The sequence below is a fragment of the Oncorhynchus keta genome, chromosome 12, assembly GCF_023373465.1.
Source record: "Oncorhynchus keta strain PuntledgeMale-10-30-2019 chromosome 12, Oket_V2, whole genome shotgun sequence".
In the NCBI taxonomy this organism is placed as follows: domain Eukaryota; kingdom Metazoa; phylum Chordata; class Actinopteri; order Salmoniformes; family Salmonidae; genus Oncorhynchus; species Oncorhynchus keta.
The window spans coordinates 40,814,733-40,842,090 of NC_068432.1; the positions used below are offsets into that span (position 1 = coordinate 40,814,733).

Consider the following 27,358-nt stretch of genomic DNA (forward strand, 5'->3'; position numbering starts at 1 on the left):
GCAGGTAGTATCAGGTAGTGTCAGGCAGTATCAGGAAGGTAGTATCAGGTAGTGTCAGGCAGGTAGTGTCAGGCAGTATCAGGCAGGTAGTATCAGGTAGTGTCAGGCAGTATCAGGAAGGTAGTATCATGCAGTGTCAGGCAGGCAGTATCAGGAAGGTAGTATCAAGTATTTGAGGCAGTATCAGGTAGTATCAGGCAGTATCAGGTAGTATCAGACAGTATCAGTCAGTATCGGGCAGTATCAGGTAGTATCAGGCAGGTAGTGTCAGGCAGGTAGTGTCAGGGAGTATCAGGCAGGTAATGTCAGGCAGTATCAGGTAGTGTCAGGCAGGTAGTGTCAGGCAGTATCAGGTAGGGTCAGGCAGTATCAGGAAGGTAGTATCAGGTAGTATCAGGTAGTATCAGGCAGGTAATGTCAGGCAGTATCAGGTAGTGTCTGGCAGGTAGTGTCAGACAGTATCAGGCAGGTAGTGTCAGGCAGTATCAGGTAGTGTCAGGCAGGTAGTGTCAGGCAGTATCAGGTAGTGTCAGGCAGTATCAGGCAGGTAATGTCAGGCAGTATCAGGTAGTATCAGGCAGGTAATGTCAGGCAGTATCAGGTAGTGTCAGACAGGTAGTGTCAGACAGTATCAGGCAGGTAGTGTCAGGCAGTATCAGGTAGTGTCAGGCAGTATCAGGTAGTGTCTGGCAGTATCAGGAAGGTAGTATCAGGAAGTATCATCACGCAGTATCAGGTATTATCATGCAGTATCAGGTATTATCACGCAGTATCAGGTATTATCAAGCGTACACACACACACACACACACACACCACTCTCTCTCTCTCTCCCACAAATATACATACACACACCGATCCCAACTTTTAAACGTTAAGCACCAAACAGTATTTAAGGAGCACCAGAAATAAATAGATTGATGATGTAGTTTAGTTTTACATTAGATGAGTAGCAGACCCTTTTCCTTTCTTCCTGTGCCTATAAAATGTGCCTAGACCTACTGTCATTTACCAGATTGTTAGCTGAACAACGTTGTTTGTTATCAAACCAATAATTAGCGACCTGGGATTAGTTTAAAACAGACTGCGACATGGTTTGTGAAATTATATAAAATGTGCGTGAATCCCAATAGAAAGAAAAAAGGCATCTCTGGTAATATGGTGCTTTGTGTGATGTATTGTTGTCTCTACCTTCATGCCCTTTGTGCTGTTGTCTGTGGTTCTTTAGATCGGTAGGGCTGAAAAAGTTGGTAGTATCATATGAAACTGTACTACGGTATTCTAAAATGTTGGTATCATAAGTATCATGACGTTTTGGCACTGTGATATTAACGTGGTACCAGTATACTGTTCAACATTAGTATCAGGTAGTATCGGGCAGTATCAGGTTATTTGAGGCAGTATCAGGTAGTATCAGACAGTATCAGGTAGTATCAGTCCGTATCAGGCAGTATCAGGTAGTATCAGTCAGTATCAGGCAGTATCGGTCAGTATCAGGCAGGTAGTGTCAGGCAGTATCGGTCAGTATCAGGCAGTATCAGGTAGTGTCAGGCAGTGTCAGGCAGGTAGTGTGGCAGTATCAGTCAGTATCAGGTAGTATCAGGCAGTATCAGACAGTGCCAGGCAGTATCAGTCAGTATCAGGCAGTATCGGGTAGTATCAGGTAGTATCAGGCAGGTAGTGTCAGGCAGTATCAGGTAGTGTCAGGCAGTATCAGGCAGTATTGGGTAGTATTGGGTATTGGGTAGTATCAGGTAGTATCAGGCAGTATCAGGTAGTATCAGGCAGTATCAGGTAGTATCAGGTAGTATCAGGCAGTATCAGGTAGTATCAGGCAGTATTGGGTAGTATCAGGTAGGTAGTGTCAGGCAGTATCAGGTAGTATCAGGCAGTATCAGGCAGTATTGGGTAGTATCAGGTAGTTTCAGGCAGTATCAGCTAGTGTCAGGTAGTGTCAGGCAGTATCAGGTAGTGTCAGGCAGTATTGGGTAGTATCAGGTAGTATCAGGTAGTATCAGGTAGTATCAGGCAGTATCAGGTAGTATCAGGCAGTATTGGGTAGTATCAGGTAGGTAGTGTCAGGCAGTATCAGGTAGTATCAGGCAGTATTGGGTAGTATCAAGTAGGTAGTATCAGGCAGTATCAGGTAGTATCAGGCAGTATTGGGTAGTATCAGGTAGTATCAGGTAGTATCAGGTAGTATCAGGCAGTATCAGGTAGTATCAGGCAGTATTGGGTAGTATCAGGTAGGTAGTGTCAGGCAGTATCAGGTAGTGTCAGGCAGTATCAGGCAGTATTGGGTAGTATCAGGTAGTATCAGGCAGTATCAGGTAGTATCAGGCAGTATCAGGTAGTATCAGGCAGTATTGGGTAGTATCAGGTAGTATCAGGTAGTATCAGGTAATATCAGGCAGTATTGGGTAGTATCAGGTAGGTAGTGTCAGGCAGTATCAGGTAGTATCAGGCAGTATCAGGCAGTATTGGGTAGTATCAGGTAGTTTCAGGCAGTATCAGCTAGTGTCAGGTAGTGTCAGGCAGTATCAGGAAGGTAGTATCAGGTAGTGTCAGGCAGTATCAGGCAGGTAGTATCAGGTAGTGTCAGGCAGTATCAGGAAGGTAGTATCAGGTAGTGTCAGGCAGGTAGTGTCAGGCAGTATCAGGTAGTGTCATGCAGTGTCAGGCAGGCAGTATCAGGAAGGTAGTATCAAGTATTTGAGGCAGTATCAGGTAGTATCAGGCAGTATCAGGTAGTATCAGACAGTATCAGTCAGTATCGGGCAGGTAGTGTCAGGCAGTATCAGATAGTGTCAGGCAGTATCAGGTAGTGTCAGGCAGTATCAGGAAGGTAGTATCAGAAAGTATCAGGCAGGTAATGTCAGGCAGTATCAGGAAGGTAGTATCAGGAAGTATCAGGCAGGTAATGTCAGGCAGTATCAGGCAGGTAGTGTCAGGCAGTATCAGGTAGTGTCAGGCAGTATCAGGCAGGTAATGTCAGGCAGTATCAGGTAGTGTCAGGTAGTATCAGGCAGGTAATGTCAGGCAGTATCAGGTAGTGTCAGGCAGGTCGTGTCAGACAGTATCAGGCAGGTAGTGTCAGGCAGTATCAGGTAGTGTCAGGCAGTATCAGGTAGTGTCAGGCACTATCAGGAAGGTAGTATCAGGTAGTATCAGACAGTATCAGCCAGTATCAGGTAGTATCAGGCAGTATCAGACAGTGCCAGGCAGTATCAGTCAGTATCAGGCAGTATCGGGTAGTATCAGGCAGTATCAGGCAGGTAGTGTCAGGCAGTATCAGGTAGTGTCAGGCAGTATCAGGCAGGTAGTGTCAGGCAGTATCAGGTAGTGTCAGGCAGTATCAGGCAGGTAGTGTCAGGCAGTATCAGGTAGTGTCAGGTAGTGTCAGGCAGTATCAGGTAATGTCAGGCAGTATCAGGAAGGTAGTATCAGGAAGTATCAGGCAGGTAATGTCAGGCAGTATCAGGTAGTGTCAGGCAGGTAGTGTCAGGCAGTATCAGGTAGTGTCAGGCAGTATCAGGAAGGTAGTATCAGGTAGTATCAGGCAGGTAGTGTCAGGCAGTATCAGGCAGGTAGTGTCAGGCAGTATCAGGTAGTGTCAGGCAGTATCAGGAAGGTAGTATCAGGAAGTATCAGGCAGGTAATGTCAGGCAGTATCAGGTAGTGTCAGGCAGTATCAGGTAGTGTCAGGCAGGTAGTGTCAGGCAGTATCAGGCAGGTAGTGTCAGGCAGTATCAGGTAGTGTCAGGCAGTATCAGGAAGGTAGTATCAGGAAGTATCAGGCAGGTAATGTCAGGCAGTATCAGGTAGTGTCAGGCAGTATCAGGTAGTGTCAGGCAGGTAGTGTCAGGCAGTATCAGGCAGGTAGTGTCAGGCAGTATCAGGCAGGTAGTGTCAGGCAGTATCAGGCAGGTAGTGTCAGGCAGTATCAGGTAGTGTCAGGCAGTATCAGGAAGGTAGTATCAGGAAGTATCAGGCAGTATCAGGTAGTATCAGGCAGGTAGTGTCAGGCAGTATCAGGTAGTGTCAGGCAGTATCAGGAAGGTAGTATCAGGAAGTATCAGGCAGTATCAGGTAGTATCAGGCAGGTAGTGTCAGGCAGTATCAGGTAGTGTCAGGCAGTATCAGGAAGGTAGTATCAGGAAGTATCAGGCAGTATCAGGTAGTATCAGGCAGGTAGTGTCAGGGAGTATCAGGTAGTGTCAGGCAGTATCAGGCAGGTAGTGTCAGACAGTATCACGTAGTGTCAGGCTGGTAGTGTCAGGCAGTATCAGGAAGGTAGTATCGGGTAGTGTCAGGGAGTATCAGGCAGGTAGTGTCAATTAGTGTCAGGGAGTATCAGGCAGGTAGTGTCTGGCAGTATCAGACAAGTCTGTGTATGGATGCAGAAACCCAAAGCTGTGGTCTTTTTAGTTTGGAATAGAGATTGATCACCAATGTATTACCATTTTGTGGTGAAGCAGAGACGTTTTCTGTTTATGCTTTCTTTTCACTTCATCTCATGTATTGGTGTTTTCTCTCCCGGGAAGTTGTCCTTCGTAGCTCAGGTACCAGCGCTGGGTCTTGGGCTGTACCAGTTGAGTACGGCTGTGAGCGGCGGGGCGGAGACGGCAGAGTATGTTTTCCTCAGGCAAGGCGGCGAACTATCCGTCAACATGAAGCACTTCACCGTCAACATCCCCCAGGACGCCTCCACCCCCCTCAGCATCCACAACCCCCACATCCAGATCTGGAGCTCCCCCACCACCGGCCTGATGGAGGTAAGCCATGCACAGCACAGCATAGCAAAGCTTAGCACAGCTTAGCACAGCACAGCATAGCAAACAGGGCCTAAAATGAACACCCAACACCTGCCAAATCCGGCTAGATTTAGGCATCGGTGGGTAAGACGTTCATTTCACCAGCCATGTTGGCGAGTGGCCAGGGCTCCACAGTGCAAGCATTTCACTCGCATTTGTGAATATAAAGCATGATGACATTTATTGTAAAATAAATGCTGCAGTTGCTATTTTCAAAGTATTTCTGCAGTTTTGTTTTATAGCTGCTAAATTAATCGCATAAAGTCAAAGAACTACAAATCCAATATAGTTTATCTTGTGCTGCAACACTGCCTGACTGGGGGCAGTGCACACGTGAAGAGCTAAGTGAAAGATGTATTTTTAGAAGAGCTGCACACAGGCATACAAGTCAGTCTAATTTACGTGAAACTAAAGTTTACTGAAGTGAGAATTTGTCCTTGTATTTCTTGGCTATTTACAAGGTCTTGTTCACAAGCTAGGTCGTTTTTTCGATGTTTGAGTTTCAACTGTTAGATAAAAGAAGACAACGCTTCTACTAGTCAAACTCAATCTCACAGACACAAATATAACTCCAGACACGCTGCCGCGGTAACCTTGAAACTTTTTGTCTCATCTGTGATATTTTGGTTAAAAGACACAGGTCACAAAACAATTCTGAAATAATATACCACATTACTTCTTACTAGTAATACATTTCTTGTTTTAGAAACATTACAACGCATGCTCATATGATTTTTTGTGTGTTTTGTTGGTGTAATTTTAGCAGGGGAAAAATATTTTGGTTGGTAAAAAATCTGAGTTGCTTGTAGATTTTTAAAACTACCGACCACAGTGGTTGGTGGACCAAAAAATACATTTTATGCCCTGATAGCAAAGCTTAGCACAGCATAGCACAGCACAGCAGGGCAGGGCACAGCATAGTTCAGATTACAGATATGTTATTGTCACATACACCAGATAGGTGCAGTGAAATGTGCTGTTTTACAGGGTCAGCATTAGTAGTACGGTAATGCATAGCACTGCACAACACAGCATAACATACATAGTAAAGCAGCACTACACAGCAGGGCATTGAACCAGAGTCATAAAGCGTATAGTGACTGTGACCCATAGGGCATTGCACTGAAAGGTCGCATGGAATATATCACACTTCTAGACTGTCAATGGGGCTGACTGGGTATCAAACCAGGGTTGTCTGTGTGACACAAGACTACATTATTCCTCTGAGCTAAGCCTAGGCATTAGTTGTGGGATGTCATACGAGCCTTCCGGTCTCAGGCATGAGTACTCATCACATTGTTCATCAAATCAGCTCAGTTACAACAACACACGATACAGAAGGTGTCTTATTATTATAGAGGTAGCTCTGTTCGCTCTCATCATTGATGCCAAACTGTCAGTGTAATGGTGATGATGTACATTGGGGCAAAAAATTATTTAGTCAGCCACCAATTGTGCAAGTTCTCCCATTTAAAAAGATGAGAGAGGCCTGTAATTTTCATCATAGGTACACTTCAACTATGACAGACGAAATTAGAAAAAAAAGTCCAGAAAATCACATTGTAGGATTTTTAATTTATTTATTTGCAAATTATGGTGGAAAATAAGTATTTGGTCACCTACAAACAAGCAAGATTTCTGGCTCTCACAGACCTGTAACTTCTTCTTTAAGAGGCTCCTCTGTCCTCCACTCGTTACCTGTATTAATGGCACCTGTTTGAACTTGTTATTGGTATAAAAGACACCTGTCCACAACCTCAAACAGTCACACTCCAAACTCCACTATGGCCAAGACCAAAGAGCTGTCAAAGGACACCAGAAACAAAATTGTAGACCTGCACCAGGCTGGGAAGACTGAATCTGCAATAGGTAAGCAGCTTGGTTTGAATAAATCAACTGTGGGAGCAATTATTAGGAAACGGAAGACATACAAGACCACTGACAAATCTCCCTCGATCTGGAGCTCCACGCAAGATCTCACCGCGTGGGGTCAAAATGATCACAAGAACGGTGAGCAAATATCCCAGAACCACACGGGGGGACCTAGTAAATGACCTGCAGAGAGCTGGGACCAAAGTAACAAAGCCTACCATCAGTAACACACTACGCCGCCAGGGACTCAAATCCTGCAGTGCCAGAAGTGTCCCCCTGCTTAAGCCAGTACATGTCCAGGCCCGTCTGAAGTTTGCTAGAGAACATTTGGATGATCCAGAAGAAGATTGGAAGAATGGCATATGGTCAGATGAAACCAAAATATAACTTTTGGGTAAAAACTCAACTCGTCTGGTTTGGAGGACAAAGAATGCTGTTGCATCCAAAGAACACCATACCTACTGTGAAGCATGGGGGTGGAAACATCATGCTTTGGGGCTGTTCTTCTGCAAAGGGACCAGGATGACTGATCAGTGTAAAGGAACGAATGAATGGGGCCATGTATCGTGAGATTTTGAGTGAAAATCTCCTTCCATTAGCAAGGGCATTGAAGATGAAACGTGGCTGGGTCTTTCAGCATGACAATGATCCCAAACACACCGCCCGGGCAACGAAGGAGTAGCTTCGTAAGAAGCATTTCAAGGTCCTGGAGTGGCCTAGCCAGTCTCCAGATCTCAACCCCATAGAAAATCTTTGGAGGGAGTTGAAAGTCTGTGTTGCCCAGCAACAGCCCCAAAACATCACTGCTCTAGAGGAGATCTGCATGGAGGAATGGGGCAAAATACCAGCAACAGTGTGTGAAATCCTTGTGAAGACTTACAGAAAACGTTTGACCTCTGTCATTGCCAACAAAGGATATATGACAAAGTATTGAGATAAACTTTTGTTTTTGACCAAATACTTATTTTCCACCATAATTTGCACATAAATTCATAAAAAATCCTACAATGTGATTTTCTGGATTTTTTTTCTAATTTTGTCTGTCATAGTTGAGGTGTACCTATGATGAACATTTGCAGGCCTCTCTCATCTTTTTAAGTGGGAGAACTTGCACAATTGGTGGCTGACTAAATACTTTTTTGCCCCACTGTAAGTGTTAAATCCCGCTTTCTTCTGACTGACACCCTCAGAGATTGAAGCTGAAAGAGAACGGCTCAGAACACCAGATCAAGGTGGAGTTTGCGTGGTACGGCACAACCAGCAACCGAGATAAAAGCGGAGCCTACTTGTTCCTGCCCGACGGGGAAGCCAAGGTAATCTGACACCTTTATTGAACGTGATTGATGCTCCTTTGTCAACGTGTTTCATTGTAGCTGTACTGAAACCCTGTGAAGAATAAAGGCTTCAGCTCTTACAGTTGTTCTGCTCCCCCAGTTTCCCGCTCTCTCTTCGTGCCCTTATTTGTGCTCCCTTACCAGCATGCTCTCTGTAGGAGGTATTATTGGCAGAGGATGGATGGGACATGGGGTTAGGAGTGATTTGATTCCCATTGATTTTCTGTTCTCCTCCAGATGTACTCTCCCGCCCGGTCTCCAGTGATACGGATAACCAAAGGATCTGTGTTCTCTGAAATCACCACTACCTTCGATCACGTGACACACACTCTACGCCTGTATAACGTTCAAGGTAAGGATGGAAATTGTGTGTGTGCGTGCATGCATCTACAATTGTAAACAGTGGTGGGAAAAGTACCCAATTTTCATACTTGAGTAAAAGTAAAGATACCTTAATAGAAAATGACTCAAGTAAAAGTGAAAGTCATCCAGTAAAATATTATTTGAGTAAAATTCTAAAATGATTTGTTTTTAAATATACTTAAGTATTGTAAGTAAAAGTATAAATAATTTCAAATTACTTATATTAAGCAAACCAGACGACACTATTTTCTTGTTTTTAAAATGTATCGATAGTAGGGGGACATTCCAACACTCAGACATAATTTACAAACAAAGCATTTGTGTTTTTTGAGTCTGCCAGATCAGAGGTAGTAAGGATGACCACTGATGTTCTCTTGATAAGTGTGTGAATTGGTCCATTTTCCTTTCCTGCTAAGCCTTCAAAATGTAACAAATACTTTTGGGTGTCAGGGGCAATGTATGGAGTAAAATGTACATTATTTTCTTTCCGAATGTAGTGAAGTAAAAGTTGTCAAAAATATAAATAGTAAAGTACAGATACCCCCAAAAACTACTTAAGTACTACTTTAAATGATTTTTACTTAATTAAGTACTTTACACCACTGATTGTAAAATCAACTGAAAAGCAGTACATACATGCATGAGACCTTGGATAGGTAGAGAGTAGCCTACATGTATCAGAGATAGAAAAACAGAACCTTAAGATAGCAAAAGATCCTGAAATGTTTCTATGTGGGAGAAGATCCAAAACCCTATTCATCTTTTCATCTGTCTGTAGATGAGCTTCATGAAGATTCACTCAGAGAGAGAGAGAGAGAGATAGGTTTAGTCGGTGCAATACCATTGAACGGTTGCTTTCATAGAGAAAATGAGTGATGTTGGGTTGCGTGCTTGGTGAGAAAGAGGAAGCTGCTGTCATGCTACCCAGGAGACAGAGACCCTGAGGGTCCACATGTCATCTCACAGAAAAACAGTCCTTAATTGGACCCACCCATGCTGATTTTACTTAAGATAGAGAGAATGGTTTCATTGCCTATTTTGACCTGAGGTACAGCTACAGTATACAGCTTTTAGGAGATAAGGTTGCGGGACTTATTACTAGAGTTACACCATTATGTTGGTCTCATATTACTGTATTTGATGGCTCAATGTTCAGACTCAATTTCCTTTACCTCTTTGGCTTTTACCCAAAGGCCATGTACTGTTTTTATTATAATTGTATGAAAAACTGCGGCAAATTTGTTCAACAGATTTTTTTTCCCGCCCGGTGGATTAATTCAATTGGGTATGTAAAATGATATCAAACAATGTAAGATGTATTCCCAAAAAATTATTTTGTGTACTAGGAGACCTTCTGTAATAAGACTATCATTAATACCGTCATTGTAAATAGGAATTTGTTCTTAACTGACTTGTCTAGTTAAATAAAGTTTAAAAAATAAATACAAAATAAAAAAATACCTCAAGCCAGGCCAAAGAAAAAGGAAACTTTTGAATATGTCCCATAGCCATGAATAGGAACCCAGATAAAAAAAAATATTTGTCACTATAATTTTGGTCGTATATCCAAAAAGTTATAAAATGTGAAGAAAAAAAGATCCGGACTATGTTTTACCACAGACCTTTCCTGTAACGTCTCCTCCCTGAGAAATGTGTAGCAGCACCTCTGCCTGAGTAATACTGTAAGCACCACAGCATAGCGGGTGTTCAGTGTAGGCTCTATGATTGAGTTGTCGTTCTCTCTCTCTCTCTCTCTCTCTCTCTCTCTCTCTCTCTCTCTCTCTCTCTCTCTCTCTACCTCTCTCTCTCTCTCTCTCTCTCTCTCTCTCTCTCTCTCTCTCTCTCTCTCTCTACCTCTCTCTCTCTCTCTCTCTCTCTCTCTCTCTCTCTCTCTCTCTCTCTCTCTCTCTCTCTCTCTCTCTCTCTCTCTACCTCTCTCTACCTCTCTCTCTCTCTACCTCTCTCTCTCTACCTCTCACTCTCTCTCTCTCTCTCTACCTCTCCCTCTCTCTCTACCTCTCTCTCTCTCTACCTCTCTCTCTACCTCTCTCTCTACCTCTCTCTCTCTCTCTCTACCTCTCTCTCTACCTCTCTACCTCTCTCTCTCTCTACCCCTCTCTCTCTACCTCTCTCTCTCTCTACCTCTCTCTCTACCTCTCTCTCTACCTCTCTCTCTACCTCTCTCTCTACCTCTGTCCACCTCTGTCTACCTCTCTCTACCTCTCTCTACCTCTACCTCTCTCTAGGTGTGGAGGGCCAGGCAGTGGAGATCTGTAACTTGGTAGATATAAGGAGGGAGTTCAACCATGAAATTGCAATGAGGTTAGCATCAGATGTGGACAGCAAGGATCGATTCTTCACAGACCTCAACGGATTCCAGGTACTGTTACTGTATGACACAGATTTCTGTTTCTCTCTCTCTTTCACTCTCTCTCTTTCTCACTACCACTCTCTCTGTTCAGGCACTGCAGTGCTGTTCAATGAGAGAATGTTCATTTGTTTCGTACACACGGAAGGATAAGTGTAGAGGTTAATCGTTCACAGCTGTACAATTAATTTATTATTGTGTCATTTTAACGTTAAATGGCTCCTCGAGTGCTTTGGTATGTTTTTAAGTTATCTGAAAGAGGGCAGGAGATAAAACTGACAAAATCATTGAGTGAAGAATACACAGACCAAGAGCACACATACTGTACAAAGCCATGCAAATGTAACAGTATAGACTTTATGTCCGTCCCCTCGCCCCGACCTGGGCGTGAACCAGGGACGCTCTGCACACAGACAACAGTCACCCTCGAAGCATCGTTACCCATCGCTCCACAAAAGTCTCGGCCCTTGGAGAGCAAGGGGAACCACTACTTCAAGGTCTCAGAGCAAGTGACGTCACTGATTGAAACGCCACTAGCGCGCACCACCGCTAACTAGCTAGCAATTTCACATCGGCTACACAAAGAAACATAGAAAACAGAACCATGTACAGTATACTAGCTATAGCCCAGAGCTCTGCAGTATACCAGCTACTGTCACACATTCCAACCCAAGAAATACTGTGTTTCTTGCTACTGAAATGGCTTGTGCTTGGTCAATTATGACATGATTAGCAATTAACTATGATAGAAATGGCTATTTTGTAGTATTAGCTTGACATTGGAACTAGCTGAATGGGGAAATATTAGCTGTCCAAGTTCCCAGAAGGGACTTCATTGACGTCTTCCATTTTGTGTCATGACATAAAGTTTTGAATTGAAAACAAAAGCTCAAACGATTTGAATTTGTTCGTGGGAGAATCTTCAGACAGATCAGTATTTGAGCGCCTTTGCCAATTAGATACGCTTCCATAGAGGCAGCCCCCCCCCCCTCAATCTCTATTTGCATGTTTTTGGCAGTCTGACCTTGATTTCAGGGATTAAGAGGGATTTACTGCCATCAGAGATGAAACGCAACTCAATGCTTAACGCAAATTAAAAACAACAACATACTTGAACAGCTTCCCGCAGCCATTGTAGTCAAAACAAACTGGTCGGCTTAATTAAGATAAAGATCCCACTCAACACACCTGTTCTCTGGTGATTCAGTATGCTTGGGGCCAGGAGTTTTTCCCCTACAAGAAAAATTCTGGATCCTCGTTAAAGTCTAGGGCTCTGAGTTTTTCCTGGTCAGGTCACATGGTCAGGAAGTACTCCTGATGCTATGTCATAGCACTCTTGTTTCTCAAGTACCCGCATTGCGCGTCGAGGCTCATTGCACTTCAGTCCATAGCGTCACTGTATAAAGCGTGGGTATTGTGTAACCATGCTAGGTATGTTGTCTGCAGATACAGCCCAGAAGAACCATGGCCAAGCTTCCCCTTCAAGCCAACTTCTATCCCATGACCAGCATGGCCTACATCCAGGACCCCGGTACCAGACTGACCCTGCTCACTGCACAGTCTCTGGGCTCCGCCAGCCTTGTGAGTGGTGAGTGCAAGCCGGGGGATTTGTTTTCTGTTGTCTATTGGAAGGGCATCAGTACTTCAATTCTCCGGGAAAGATGACATCCCTGCTCGATTCTAAGCTTGCCATCTGTAGACCAGAGGAGGCTGCTGAGGGGAGGACGGCTCATAATAATGGCTGGAAAGGAGCTAATGGAACGGCATCAAACAAATAGAACCCACATGTTTGATGTATTTGATACCATTCCACTCATTCCACTCCAGCCATTAACACGAGCCAGTCCTGCCCAATTAAGTTGCCACCAGCCTCCTGTTGTGTATACAGTACATAATGCCATCAGCTATTTCGGCACCAGGATGTGAAAAGAGGGGGAGATACAGTACGACTCGATTTAAAATTAGTAAAGTTTATATCATGCTGTTTCTGGCCAAGCTTTAAAAGACATAACGTTCTGTACTTTGAGGAATTTCTCCTATGTGACCATAAGACAACATGATATGGAAATATTTCTGAAGATAACTTTTGATCTTTTCCCCTCCAGGCCAGTTGGAGGTGATTATGGATCGTCGGCTGAACCAGGATGATAACCGCGGGCTGGGCCAGGGTGTCCTGGACAACAAAGTTACCCCCAGCACTTTCCGCCTGCTCCTGGAGAAGAGGGCCAAGACCGATGGGGTACTTTCAACAGGAGTTTGAGATTGAGCTCTGTAGTTTGTAATTCTACTGTAGTTTACTGATGTTCACTGACTTTTGAAGGTCAATAATGGAGACTTGATTAACACTAGAAAAGCCTTGGCTCGAGGGACCCCCCCCCCCCTTGAGCCAATGACTCGTTTTTTGGAGTATATGTATATAAATATATGCTATTGGAAAAAGTGTCCTTTGATTGTGTTTATTAAGGTCTTAAGTAACATTATAATACGAAATAACAATTATTTCAAATAACATGGCATTTTCATTAGGTTATGTTACTTTCGGCTATATGGAAAAAATACTAAAACACCAAAATTCAAGAGTCAAATCCATCACAAAGAAATCCATTAGAATTTTGTTTTGGCAGGTCTTAAGAAACATGATATAAATAAGGAAATGTTTTTCAAAAGAACAGAATAAGGTATTTGAAGTTGTATTACTAGTCTTTGCTTAGTAGGCTGAGCTGTGCTGCTCATGTGGTAAACAAATGGAACAGCGGTTATTCTTGGGAAAAATGATACTTTGAAATAGAGCTCCCCTCTTGAATTTCGAGAGTTATTTGACAAAGGTAAGTGTTTTAGAAACTTCAGAATCCACTCTTTCTGATACTAGATATACATCAAAACATCTTACTTGCGTGTGACTCTGTAGGATTTAAAAAAATAACTTTTTGGCGCTCCGTTTCCCTGCCTCTGTGTCAATTCCATGCTGTGCCCATCTCTTCATCTACAATTTGTCAATTGATAATATTGTCACCCATCAGACTATTGTCAATGTAATCTTGTCTTTAGGCTAACTCTATTATTATATGTGTGAAATGAATTTAGAAATAGTTTTGGTGTAGTTTCAATGGGCCATCAGCTACACAGGCTTACTAACGGGGAATGAGGGCAGTGGGGAAAAATGACATGTTGACATGACATTTTATTAGCGATATTAAGATTTTAACAATGACAGAGTGTTATATAGACTTATTTAGGAAAAGTCAAGGACGGGGGACATGACTTTAAAAATGGCAGAGTAAAAAAAACAAACATTTGTTTTGCGTTCACATGACGCTCTCATCTTTTGTAGTGTTAAGACATTAGGGTTAAAACATGGTCATGTATTACTTTATGATCATTCGTCTCTTTTTCCCCAGAGGTTTGTCCTAATGTCCCTGTCTCTGGTTTGATATTTCTAGGGGGAGAAACCCTCACCCCTCAGCTACCCGTCTCTGCTGAGTCACGTATCGTCGTTGTACCTGAACCACCCTCTGATCTCCATGGCCGTCAGCACGGAGGCACAGTCCCTGTCCTTGTCCGCCTTCACCCCGCTGGCCTCATCGCTGCCCTGTGACATCCACTTGGTCAATCTACGCAGCATACAGTCCAAGGTTAATGCTACAGAGTACTTCCTTATAACAAGCTTATGCTTTACATTGTTACTCGTATATCTGTGTCGTAAGGCTTTAATTACATTGCATTTACATGTTGTTTTGTAGTGATTTAGTCATTGCTTTGTACTTGCATATCCATGGAGTTGAGACATGAACCGTTCCAATTATGTAGCTAGTAACAAAAAAACGCTTAGATCATTTGCTACTGTATGTACATCCTGAATAACTATGTAATAATATTTTAATACAACGTTGTTATTAGAGTAGTTACAGGGTTACTACACCAGAGCAACTTCATAGAAAGACTAAGAGTTAACAAGTTTTCGAAAGCGATTACTTTTACCACTGTGTTCTCATAGTCATGCTTTTTATTAAGATCCGCCTTGGCTGTATTGATTTAAACCTACCTGGTTTCATCTCTTGTTTGTTTGGACAAAACACACACTCAGCACTCCTCCATTAATTGTCCTTATATCATCTCTGTAAATACACTACATCTCTGTGTTGTACATCTTCTATGATATCCTACTTTGTTGTCGCATGGCCCGTTAACTCTGATGATAGACCTGTCTCTCATGTCAAAGATCGAGCTAATTGTTCCGCTGAGGAGGGGAATCTGCTGACCAATTTGCTCAACTATCGATTGTAAAGACACGCTCTGACATCCAATTTGACTCTGAGAACAAATCAAAAGAGGAGACGGTAGCGTGAAATGTGTTAGAGACGAGGGCTTTGTATGGATTTACACGAATACTCACATGATGACACCACTGCCGCTACTACCAGCCCACTTAGTATGCACTGTGGCATCTCTCCATTTACTCAGCCAGGGACTGTGGATGGAAAAGAAACACCATTTCTGGAGGGAGGATGAAATTGACTTGGACTTATGCTGTCAGCTAGTAAACTACAGTAGTTACCCTGTTTTAGAGTCAGACCTGGGTTTAAATACGATATGAAATCTTTGAAATAACTTAAACTTTGTTCTCGCCTTCCTGGAGGTCCAGATAGGAGTGTTTGCAGTGTTGAAACTACTCTATTGGTCCATTAAGCCAGTCAATTTTTGAATAGTATGTGAACCCAGGTCTGTTTCAGAATCAGCTCCTCGAACATGGCTGTGTAAATGCAGCTGACCTGTGAAAGGATAGTCTCTATAATTGCTCCAGTGTTGAGGCTGGGGGGGGCGACAGTTGGGGTCTTTGTGAGGACTAAATCATTTGTCACTGGTCCTACAGGAGGATGGGGGTGGTCCGTCGGACGAGGCGGCTTTGATTCTGCACAGAAAAGGCTTTGACTGCGCCTTCTCCAATAGGAACACAGGGCTACTGTGTGCCACCACGCAGGGGAAGGTAAACCTGCCACACACATGCCGACACGCTGACACACACACAGGAGCACATAGACACAGGCATAAACACACAGAGAGACACCCATGCATGCATGCACACAAACACACACATGCACACCAAAATAAAAGAGATATACTGAAAAAAAATTAGCTCAACATTTGAAGTGTTTCATGAGCTGAAATAAAAGATCCCAGAAATGTTCCATATGCAAAAAAATAATTTCTCTCAAATGTTGTGCACAAATCTGTTTACATCCCTGTTAGTCAGCATTTCTCCTTTGTCAAGATAATCTGTCCATCTGACAGGTGTGGCATTTCAAGAAGCTGATTAAACAGCATGATCATTACAGAGGTGCACCTTGTGCTGAGGACAATAAAAGGCCACTCTAAAATGTGACGTTTTTTCACACAACACAATGCCACAATGTCTCAAGTTTTGAGGGAGCGTGCAACTGGCATGCTAACTGCAGGAATGTCCACCACTGTTGCCAGAGAATTGAATGTTAATTTCTTTACAATAAGCCGCCTCTAACGTCGTTTTAGAGAATTTGTCAGTACGTCCAATCAACCTCACAATCGCAGATCACATGTAACCAATCCAGCCCAGGACCTCCACATCCGGCTTCTTCACCTGCAGGATCGTCTGAGGCCAGCCACTCAGACAGCTGATGAAACTGAGGATTATTTCTGTTTGTAATAAAGCCCTTTTGAAAAACTCATTCTGATTGGTAGGGCCTGGCTCCCCAGTGGGTGGGCCTATGCCAATTCATGTGAAAACCATAGATTAGGGCCTAGGTAATTTATGTCAATTAACTGATTTCCTAATATGAACTGTAACACAGTGAAACCTTAGAAATGTTTTGCATGTTGCGTTTATATTTTTGCTCAGTATACTCAACCCTATTAATATCTTCTAAAATAGTAGGATATTTCATCATGATCAAAGCCGGCGTTAAATACTTTTATTAAACCATCAACTCCTTTTATAATGGTTTCTCTATTCCAACATGCAAATATAACGTCACTGTTCATGTTTGGTTTGGTTCTCTCACAGATCCACACGGAGAAGCTGTTTTCACAACTGAGATTCCAGAGCATCATCCCCGTATCCCTGACTCTGATGCATACGACTGAGGGAGGGTCGAGCAAAGAGGAAATCAGACTGAAACCAATGGAGATCAGCACATACCGCGTGCAGCTGACATGACAGCTGGCCAGAGAGCCTAGTGCCTAGTCTGCCATGGCACATGCCCAAAATCTGGCCTCTGTTCCTGTGCCGAAAAACATTGTCAGCGAGGCTATGCAGAAGCCTAGGGACATAGTACATCCTTGGAACAGGCGGAAGGAGGGAAAGAGGAAGAGAGAAAGAAGGAGAGAGGGAGGAGGATTAGGAAGGAGGGAGGAGGGGAAGAAAGGAGAGAGGCAGGAGGAGAAGGAAATGGAACTTGATTAAGCTTCATTTTAAAAGTGCAGTATGATATTGTTTGAATCCAGTATCCCTCGTTATCCTGCAGTTTCAGGTTCTGTATGTGTTGTGAACATTTGTGTTGCAATTTCACTTGAACTCACTCTACTGAGAAGACCACAGGTCCACATTTCCTTTTCCACTAATATGATTTTGTACAATGTGATTCCTTGTCTTGTTTTTACCAAGGTATGGTTTCAATCATAGTGAATATTGCGTCATGTCCTTGGCATGCCGAAAAAAAGATTTGAACGACAACTGATTCTAAATATATATTTTTTATATGTTTCATTGCATTATTTTTCCAAAGAGCATAAATGTGCCTTATTTCTCTATTTCATAATGAGCCCAATGTACATATGTTGTTCCCCTTGGAGAAAAATGTACATTAGAATTTACTATCAATGCGAAATTACTGCAGCAAATAGTTGTTATATAATTGACATGTGACATCACATTCATTGATATAGGTCTGTTATTGTGACCTTCATATACATATTGTTGTGAATTATCCCGTTTTTGTTGTTTTACACAGCTATGCCACTCTTGGTACAGCGCACCAGTCAGTCAGATGTTTTGATCAAGAAATGTTCAAAGGTGTATCAATAATAAAGCCTTTTAATCAGTTGCAGTTGCAGGAAAACGGCACCGCAGGTTGACTTGGAATGTCCACACTGTGTTGAGGTATTACTGTGAAAACAGACACACGCTGTTCCTCTCTGGGAAAATGTCCTAATTGGATGTTGGTGAAAAAAACACACCTGTAGCGTTAATTTTCAAAGCCGATTTCCCAGATATGGAAAAACCCAGGTTCTGCATTAGAAAGCACTTTCAATGGAAATTTGGCATCGAACATGGTTTTTAGTCCAAGGCTAAGGCTTAATCTGTGTCCGGGAAACCGCCACTCAGCGTGGTTTATTATAATCTGCAATTGATTGAATTGGGGCCTACAGCCTAGATATCAAACTATGCAACTGATCCAACTCACCATTGATACCGTATATGCAGCAATCCCCTCTTTTCTCCTCATGCATCTGAATGAGTTGAATCCTCTAAATCTACAATAGTTAGTCATTATATTCTTGAGACACATTTTGTTACTATGGCCAAAAGCGTACGACTGCTTGCTTAAGCGTATGACACATGCCAAAGGTCACAAATCCTGTCATATTTGCGCAACTATTTTTGTTTTGTTCCGTTCTTGCCTGTGATCTTGGCTAACAGATGGAATGCCTTAAACTGGTACCTTGACTGAGCCATTTTTAAATCAACTTCAACATGTTGCCATGGGGTTTTTTAATGAATGTTTTGAACACATTTGTGAAGTTCCAAGGAGATGGAAATGTTCCCTTACATTTCTTGGGCTGTTTTTAGGTGAGTGTATCTTATGTGTGATACGGAAGAATGCCTAGCTATTCTGGTGGTCAAATAATTGCACCTTCACTGTCATGGTAAGGAATTAGAATTCTTGGGACATTGCTCGCAATTTTTTTTAAATGTCTATTTGTGTCAATGTAAATGAATGTGGAAATGGTTGTTCCGTAATGTTTGAATGTGAATGGGAATGTCAAAGCTAGTTTAATAGTTCTATCACATCTGATTCAATTATGGGGGGAAATGTATTATCTCCTTTATGAGTGACAAAAGTCCATTTCAAGACAGAAGATGGTCTAGGAGGATTTGAAATGAAAAGCATATTTGAGAAACAATACACTTTACTTGGTATAGAATTGTAATTGTTCTATTGTCTGTCTTTGAAACTCAGCATTAGGGTATGATGTTATGCGCAAATCTCTTTCTACCAATGTTGCTTGTTGAGAGTAAAATGTTGTCATTGTTTATCTTTCTGTAATTGTCATATAATGGGAGAATAAAAAATAATAAAATCCAAGTTAGTTTTGTCGATTAAATAAAGTGCATAAAACCATTTGCACTTGTTGTATGCAAGACAATATTTCCCCCCAAAAAGGAACTCAGTCCGGCTTTTAACTTAATCTTAACAGCTGTAATAGTAGGCTGCACAAGGTGCAATTTCAAAATTGGATAGTGCAACATCAGTTTTCCTCTTGTCATGACTTGCACAGTCATAAAGTTGAAATTGGAAGTTTACATACATTTAGGTTGGTCATTAAAACTTGTTTTTCAATCACTCCACAAATTTCTTTTTAACAAACTATAGTTTTGGCAAGTTGGTTAGAACATCTACTTTGTGCACGACACAAGTCATTTTTCCAACAATTGTTTCAGACAGATTATTTAATTTATAATTCACTGTATCACAATTCCAGTGGGTCAGAAGTTTACATACACTAAGTTTACTGTGCCTTTAAACAGCTTGGAAAATTCCCGAAAATAATGTCAATGCTTCAGAAGCTTCTGATAGGCTAACTGACATAATTTGAGTCAATTGGAGGTGTACCTGTGGATTTATTTCAAGGCCTATCTTCAAACTCAGTGCCTCTGCTTGACATCATGGGAAAATCAAAAGAAATCAGCCAAGACCTCTGAAAAAAATTGTAGACCTCCACAAGTCTGGTTCATCCTTGGGAGCAATTTCCAAATGCCTGAAGGTACCACATTCATCTGTACAAAGAATAGTATGCAAGTATAAACACCATGGGACCACACAGCCGTCATACACAGCCGTCTGTCTCCTAGAAATTAACGTACTTTGGTGGGAAACGTGCAAATCAATCCCAGAACAATCCCAGAACAACAACAAATGACCTTGTGAAGATGCTGGACGTCACATCCACAGTAAAACGAGTCCTATATCGACATAACCTGAAAGGCCGCTCAACAAGGAAGAAGCCAATGCTCCAAAACCACCATTAAAAAAATCCAGACTACAGTTTGCAACTGAACACGGGGACAAAGATCACACTTTTTGGATAAAAGTCCTCTGGTCCGATAAAACAATAGAACTGTTTGGCCATAATGACCATCGTTATGTTTATTTTTTAAATTTAATTTTACCTTTATTTAACCAGGCAAGTCACTTAAGAACATATTCTTATTTTCAATGACAGCCTGGGAACAGTGGGTTAACTGCCTGTTCAGGGGCAGAACAACAGATTTGTACCTTGTCAGCTCAGAGGTTTGAACTCACAGCCTTCCGGATGCTTTGCTGCAGGAGGGACTGGTGCACTTCACAAAATAGATTGCATCATGGGGCAGGAAAATTATGTAGATATATTGAAGCAACAGCTCAAGACATCAGTCAGGAAGTTAAAGCTTGGTCGCAAATGGGTCTTCCAAATGGACAATGACCCCAAGCATACTTCCAAAGTTGTGGCGAAAGGACAACAAAGTCAAGGTATTGGAGTGGCCATCACAAAGCCCTGACCTAAATCATATAGAACATTTGTGGGCAGAACTGAAAAAGCGTGTACGAGCAAGGAGGCCTACAAACCTGACTCAGTTACACCAGCTCTGTCAGGAGGAATGGGCCAAAATTCACCCAACTTATTGTGGGAAGCTTGTGGAAGGCTACCCGAAACATTTGACCAAGTTAAACTATTTAAAGGCAACGCTACCAAATACTAATTGAGTGTATGTAAACTTCTGACCCACTGGGAATGTGATGAAAGAAACAAAAGCTGAAATAAATAATTATCTCTACTATTATTCTGACATTTCACATCCTTCAAATAAAGTGGTGATCCTAACTGACCTAAGACCGGGAATTTTTACTAGGATTAAATGTCAGGAATCGTGAAAAACGGAGTTTAAATGTATTTGGCTACAGTGTATGTAAACATTCAACTTCAACTGTACGTATGTAAACACATCGCTCCGGATGCATCATTGTTCCTGAAAGTATTCATGTTTATTTTATACCAGTTTCAAGTTATAAAGACTTGCTAATGTAACAATATAACTTTAGACCGTCCCCTAGCCCATACCCGGGCGCGAACCAAGGACCCTCTGCACACATCAACAACAGTCACCCACAAAGCATCGTTACCCATTGCTCCACAAAAGCCACGGCCCTTTCAGAGCAAGGGGAACTACTACTTCAAGGTCTCAGAGCAAGTGACATCACCGATTGAAGCGCTATTTAGCACGCACCGCTAACTAAGCTAGCCGTTTCACATCCGTTACACTTTGTCATCCAAATCAACGTGATTTTTAAAAAATCTATTAATTCTTAAATTAATGTATTTAATTTTTAACATCTATTTTAAATTTGGGGTGGACTGTACTGAAGGACTAATGGTTCTGGTTCTGCAAAGTCTTGCTGGCTGTGCCTTCAGATGTTTATGAGTCTCTGCATCAACCCAAAGACAGAGCAGGATGGGTTTCTAGACATATTATGGGCTGGTTACCCAGACCAAGATTAAGCCAAGTTCTGGACTGAAAATCACTTTCACTGGAGATTCTAAATTGAGCATGTTTTTGTAGTTTAGGCTTCATCTGGGTGTCTCAAAAACTGGCCCATATATAATCTACACACTAAATTAACTTGTCTCTCTCTTTTCATTTCTTTCATTATCACTAAAAGTACTGTATGTCATCCTCTTTTCCAGGAAGGGATGCATTCGAGGGGTTGTTGGCCATGGCAAACGGCAATCCATGTAAATCATGGAGAAAAGGAGTGGGAAACCAAGCAAATATTGAAATGAGCAAAAATATAACAACATCTATTTTAGTCTTGGTAATTCATTTTTCAACATCTTTAGATATTAGGCCTATATGACTCTACATTGCAGACATTACAGTTTAAAGTAAGAGTATGTTCCAACAGCTTGGGTTAGCCATGATATTTACACAAAAATTCTAATCTAAAGCAGTAATTCCCTATCCTGGTCTGCAGTTTGTCAGGGTTTTCACTGAGTTTGGTGTCATCTGTTCATTCGGTAGCTGGCACCGACGCCTGGCAGCTGCGCTACAGTGCTGTTCAGGCTTTGGTGTAAGTATGCTGAGGGCTCAGCGGAGCCGTGTTGCAGGAGAGGCTAAGGAATGTGGCCTGGATCGCTCTGCAGGAACACCTGAGCCAAGAAACAGACCAGAGAGTCCGAGACGCCCCCAGGGTTCTAGAGGTACTAAATTGTACATACTGAGTGTGTGTTGTCTAAGGTTTTCCTGGTCATGTCACATGGTCAAGAAGTACTCTGGGTCTTATCTCAAATGTCAACTTACTCTCAAATAAAAGAGATGTCTGACTTTTCATATCCAACAGCTGTGTTGTCACAACAACTGCCTTTCCCTTTCCCATTGGCTAATTCACAAACAGATCTGGTTACCAGATTAGAGCTGAATCAAGTCATTAGGAAAGTCCTAATTTGTCACAGTCTGTAGTATGGCAGATTCTGGAAACTAATATATGGCCTACACTGTCATGGTGTTGCACTAATAAAACGTTTAAATATTGAGGAACAAGACTACAATAGAAAGCTCAAACTAACCAGTCGTCTTTTTACAGCTCGTCTCTCAGCAGGAAGAGGTGGTGTTACACCTGGGACTGCTGGCTGACATCGTTTTATACGCAGTACCAACTGGGAAGACAATGCCAGGGCACCTGGTACATGTCATACTCCTGACAGTCTGCCTGAGCCTACAGCACAACATTGTTTACATGGGGAAAGCATCAGGATGTAGCGACGGGATATTCAAACATTAAACACCTGCACAGATGACATGATGCCCTTATATTAGTCTCCTCGATAAGTCATGTGTTATTATGGCACAGTGCAACGCTACAGATGTGAACTTCAGTGAACTTGAATACACTTTGCTGATGTTAAGGTTAAACTAATCATAAACCAAATACATTTTTGGGATAGAATTCATATTATTCCACTTAGCAGACACCTATCCAAAGCAACTGACAGTCCAGTTAGTGTATACCTTTTTCGTATGTATGTGAATCCATGACCTTGGTGCACTCGTACAAACTGATCAACACATGACCGAAGTAAATATTTTAGGTTTGTTAGAATTGTCATGGAACTCTTACTGGTGCTGAATCAATTTGAAAAGGTCCCAGTCCACAAATAATCTACCCTGGATGTAGCATGAAGTGCACTGAGACCAGTATGTTAGGATATGGTTGTTAGCATGACTCACACTGAGACAAAGCTAAAAGAGAAACAGAAGTTTACAGACGTCTTTTAATGTTTTTCAACAACAACACAATTTACACCCAATAGTTGCACGTATGTGCACACACACACCCAAGAACACATGTATTTTTCTTCAATGCGGTTTGAAATTGAGGTCAGTTTCTTTGAGTAGAAAAAGCAATTAGTCATGTTAAAAACATAATAAATGACTATGTTTATTTTATACATATAGTACAATGCCTTTAAAAAATTCATGAAGATTGAATTTGCTTCTTTGGTCCATTCATGTTTCCAGAGATGTGAAAGAAGAAGAAATAACCCAGCCAAAAGATTCCAATACTATTTAGAAGATGCTTTTATCCAAAACGACCTACAGTCATGCGTATCGGCAGCCCTCAGAATTGAACCCACAACCCTGGTGGTGTAAGGGCTGTGCTCTACCAACTGAGCCTTACAGGATCACTATGAAGTTGCAAAGGTGAACGACACATAATACAATTCAAGTTCTTGCCGTTTTACAAGTAGACTAATCTGTAAACTTGGTACATTTCCACACACATTGATATGTACTAAAAAGGAACCAAGATCTGTCCCCTCTGATTCAGAGGGGTCGGGTTACATGTGGAAGACACATTTTGGTTGAATGCATTCTGTTGTGCAACTGACTAGGTATCCTCTTCCCAGTCTACCTTGAGCATTTTCAAATTGGGCTTTGGAGACATATCAGTACAGACCCAGTGCAATACTGGCTCTCCCAGGTAAAAGAAGGCAGGAATCTGTTCTGTATATACCGAGGCATTGTCCAATGACATCAGAAGGGAATCCAGGGAAATCTAAAGAGAAAACAGTGTTTGTCTTGATTTACTCAAAAACAATATGTGTTAATAGCTAAGACATAACCATATTATTCATAATCATTACAATTACCAAGGCCCTAAATATTTCTTGACCATGTAAATAACTTAGGGCTGTGTCCAATCATTACAGTACAAAGTGCACTCTCTTTCCAAGTTGACCAAAATAACAGCTATGCCCATTAGGGTTTATAATAGGCACTATTAAGGCCTCATTGATAACCCACAATTTAGAATTATGCCATGGCACAAACCAAGCAAGAGCAGCTCTGTACAGGCCAGAGGAAGCTTAATGTGGTCTCCCTCTCCCATGCATTTCAGTCCAGCTCTGTGCTGTTGAGGGAACATCTGATTACTTTGAGGTGTACAGCAGGGTTGGGGTCAATTCCGTTTCAATTCCAGTCCATTTAGAAAGCAAAATAAATTCCCATTCCAAATGTTCCTAATTGAATTGGAATTTCAGTGTATACTTTCTGAATCAACTGTACTTTAAATGAAATTGACCCCAAACCTAGCGTCCAGTGAAATAGCCACACATATTAGATTTTGTCACCATCTGCTGGGCATTCTGTGAACAGTAGAAGAAAACGGTTGGGGATGGAAAGCGGGACATTGACAGCAGAATTATGATCATATAGGCACGTTTTAAAATGTTTTGCAACGGGAAATGAAGATAGGCGCTAGTGGTGCGCAGGTCAGCTGTTTGTTCACCCGCAACCGTCGCAATTGCTAACAACCCATGCGCAACCACCGACTATAGCCAAAGTGATAATGTTAAAATCTAAGGCCTGCATCCAACCCTAACCAGCTTCAGGCTACATACAGTAAGAGACAGCATAACTCGTTTTTGGTAGAGGGTGCAGTATTTTTGGTTGTTGCCTAATTTAAATATGTTTTGTTCGTAATTTCTAACATTTTGGTAGGTTATTTCGAGAGTTTGGGACTTTAAGGTTCTGCATTTTAGTCAAAAATGAGTTATTGACATAGCCTTGTTCTGTTCAATGTTTTCTAACAATATAGTACTCTAAATAACCCAATCCATGTTGATAAGTTCAAAAGAATACAATATAAAAATCGCTGACACCATTTAAACCAATGATTGTTCTTTAAAGCCAATTATCTCAGAATCATATTTTTGCAGAGAACCTTATAGCCCCAAGCTCTCGATTTGTTAGTCAACTGTATGTAATTAGATACATGTAACTTCTCGTCTGTCATTATATGTTGCCCTAGAATACCAAATAAATCCTTGCTCACCAGAATGTCATAAATCAATAGAATTAATACACTATATATATAAAACTATGTGGACACTCCGTCAAATTAGTGGATTCGGCAATTTCAGCCACACCCATTGCTGACAAAATGGAGCACACAGCCATGCAAGCTCCATAGCCAAACATTGGCAGTAGAACTGAAGAGCTCAGTGACTATCAACGTGGTACCGTCATAGGATGCCACCTTTTCCAAGTTAATTTGCCAATTTTCTGACAAGCTAGAGCTGCCGGGTCAACTGTAAGTGCTGTTATTGTGAAGTGGAAATGTCTAGGAGAAAAAAAAAAGAAAAAAAAAGACTTAGGAAGTGGTAAGTCACACAAGCTCACAGAATGGGACTTCACAGAACGGGACCGTCAAGTGCTGAAGTGCACAGCAAGTAACAATCATCTGTCCTCAACACTCACTACCAAGTTCCAAACTGCCTCTGGAAGCAACTTCAGCACAAGTACTGTTCATTAGGTGCTTCATGAAATGGGTTTCCATGGCCGAGCAGCAGCACACAAGCCTAAGTTCACCATGCACAATACCAAGCTTCGGCTGAAGTGGTGTAAAGCTCGTCACCATTGGACTCTAGAGCAGTGGAAACATGTTCTGTGGAGTGATGAATCACACTTCACCATCTGGCAGTCTGATGGACAAATATGGGTTTGGCAGATGCCAGGAGAATGCTACCATAGTGCCAACTGTAAGTTTGGTGGAGGAAGAATAAGGGTCTGGGGCTGTTTTTCATGGTTCAGGCTAGGCCCCTTTGTTCCAGTGAAGGAAAATCTTAACACTACAGCATACATTCTAGAAGTTTCTGTGGTTCCAACTTTTTGGCAAAAGTTTGGGGAAGGCCCTATCCTGTTTCATCATGACAATGCCCCGTGCACAAAGCGAGGTCCATACAGAAATGGTTTGTCGAGAACGGTGTGGAAGAACTTTACTGGCCTGCAGAGAACCCTGACCTCAACCCCATCAAACACCTTTGGGATTAATTGGAACGCCAACTGTGAGCCAGGCCTAATCGCCCAACATCAGTGCCCGAACTCACTAATGCTCTTTTGGCTGAATGGAAGCAAGCCCCCGCAGTAATGTTACAAATAGTTACAAATTCTAGTGGAAAGCCTTCCCAGAAGAGTGGAGGCTGTTATAGCAGCAAAGGGGTGAACAACTCCATATTAATGCCCATGATTTTGGAATGAGATATTCGATGAGAAGGTGTCCACATACTTTTGGTCATGTTGTGTACTTCAATCTTGTTGACATTGTAAAGATTTATCTGTCATCTCTACTTCTTTTGCAGTACCAGGAGGCACCAGTGAGAAAATACAATACAAAAATAAGAAAAATCAGGGGAAAGATTTTTTTCAGTTTGACCGATTGTAAGGAAAGAGAGCTGTGAAAATGACCCAACATGTTCCTTATAATATTTCAGCTAGGCTTGGATGCATATATTATGTGTTTGAAATATCAGCTTTTATGAGGCTGATCAACATTTTTTTGTTTAACTAGGCAAGTCAGTTAAGAACAAATTCTTGTTTTACAATGGCGGCCAACAAACATAACAATGACAAAAATAGAACAACATACAATACATGTAAGTACCTGATGATAGACACAAGAAAGCACAATAGCACATGTCTGTATATTCTTGATTCATCTGTTAGCATGGAAATAACAGGGCATTACTGTGACCGTAACAATTAGAGCGTGCAAGCTAATTCACTCCTTCTTACAGCAATAACACAAAAGCACATCCTAGTTTGCCCCCAATATATAACAGGTACCGTACACACATATACAGTGCATTCGGAAAGTATTCAGACCCCTTGACCTTTTCCACATTTTGTTAGTTAAAGCCTTATTATAATATTGATTATAAAAAAAATCTTCATCAAAAATCCTTGTCAATCCCCGCACAATACCCCATTTTGACAAAGCAAAAATAGTTTTATTATTTTTGTACATTTATTTAAACATGT

General features: G+C 41.8%; 1 protein-coding gene across 2 annotated transcripts in view; it reads left to right on the forward strand.

The window, feature by feature from the left end:
• LOC118391493 (alpha-mannosidase 2-like) overlaps positions 1 to 19,088 on the forward strand; it is a 74,852-nt gene extending 55,764 nt beyond the window's left edge. Inside the window, exons 14-22 of one of the 2 annotated variants that reach the window (XM_035782945.2) lie at positions 4,543 to 4,773; positions 7,875 to 7,997; positions 8,256 to 8,370; positions 10,628 to 10,761; positions 12,196 to 12,337; positions 12,855 to 12,988; positions 14,190 to 14,381; positions 15,620 to 15,733; positions 16,787 to 19,088. In XM_035782945.2, the coding sequence (XP_035638838.1) occupies positions 4,543 to 4,773; positions 7,875 to 7,997; positions 8,256 to 8,370; positions 10,628 to 10,761; positions 12,196 to 12,337; positions 12,855 to 12,988; positions 14,190 to 14,381; positions 15,620 to 15,733; positions 16,787 to 16,939 (1,338 nt within the window). In that variant the 3' untranslated portion in view covers positions 16,940 to 19,088. Of the gene's footprint in view, positions 1 to 4,542; positions 4,774 to 7,874; positions 7,998 to 8,255; positions 8,371 to 10,627; positions 10,762 to 12,195; positions 12,338 to 12,854; positions 12,989 to 14,189; positions 14,382 to 15,619; positions 15,734 to 16,786 lie in introns of those variants that run through there. The other variant, XR_004827150.2, reaches the window with a different exon arrangement.
• Positions 19,089 to 27,358: the final 8,270 nt, after the last annotated feature.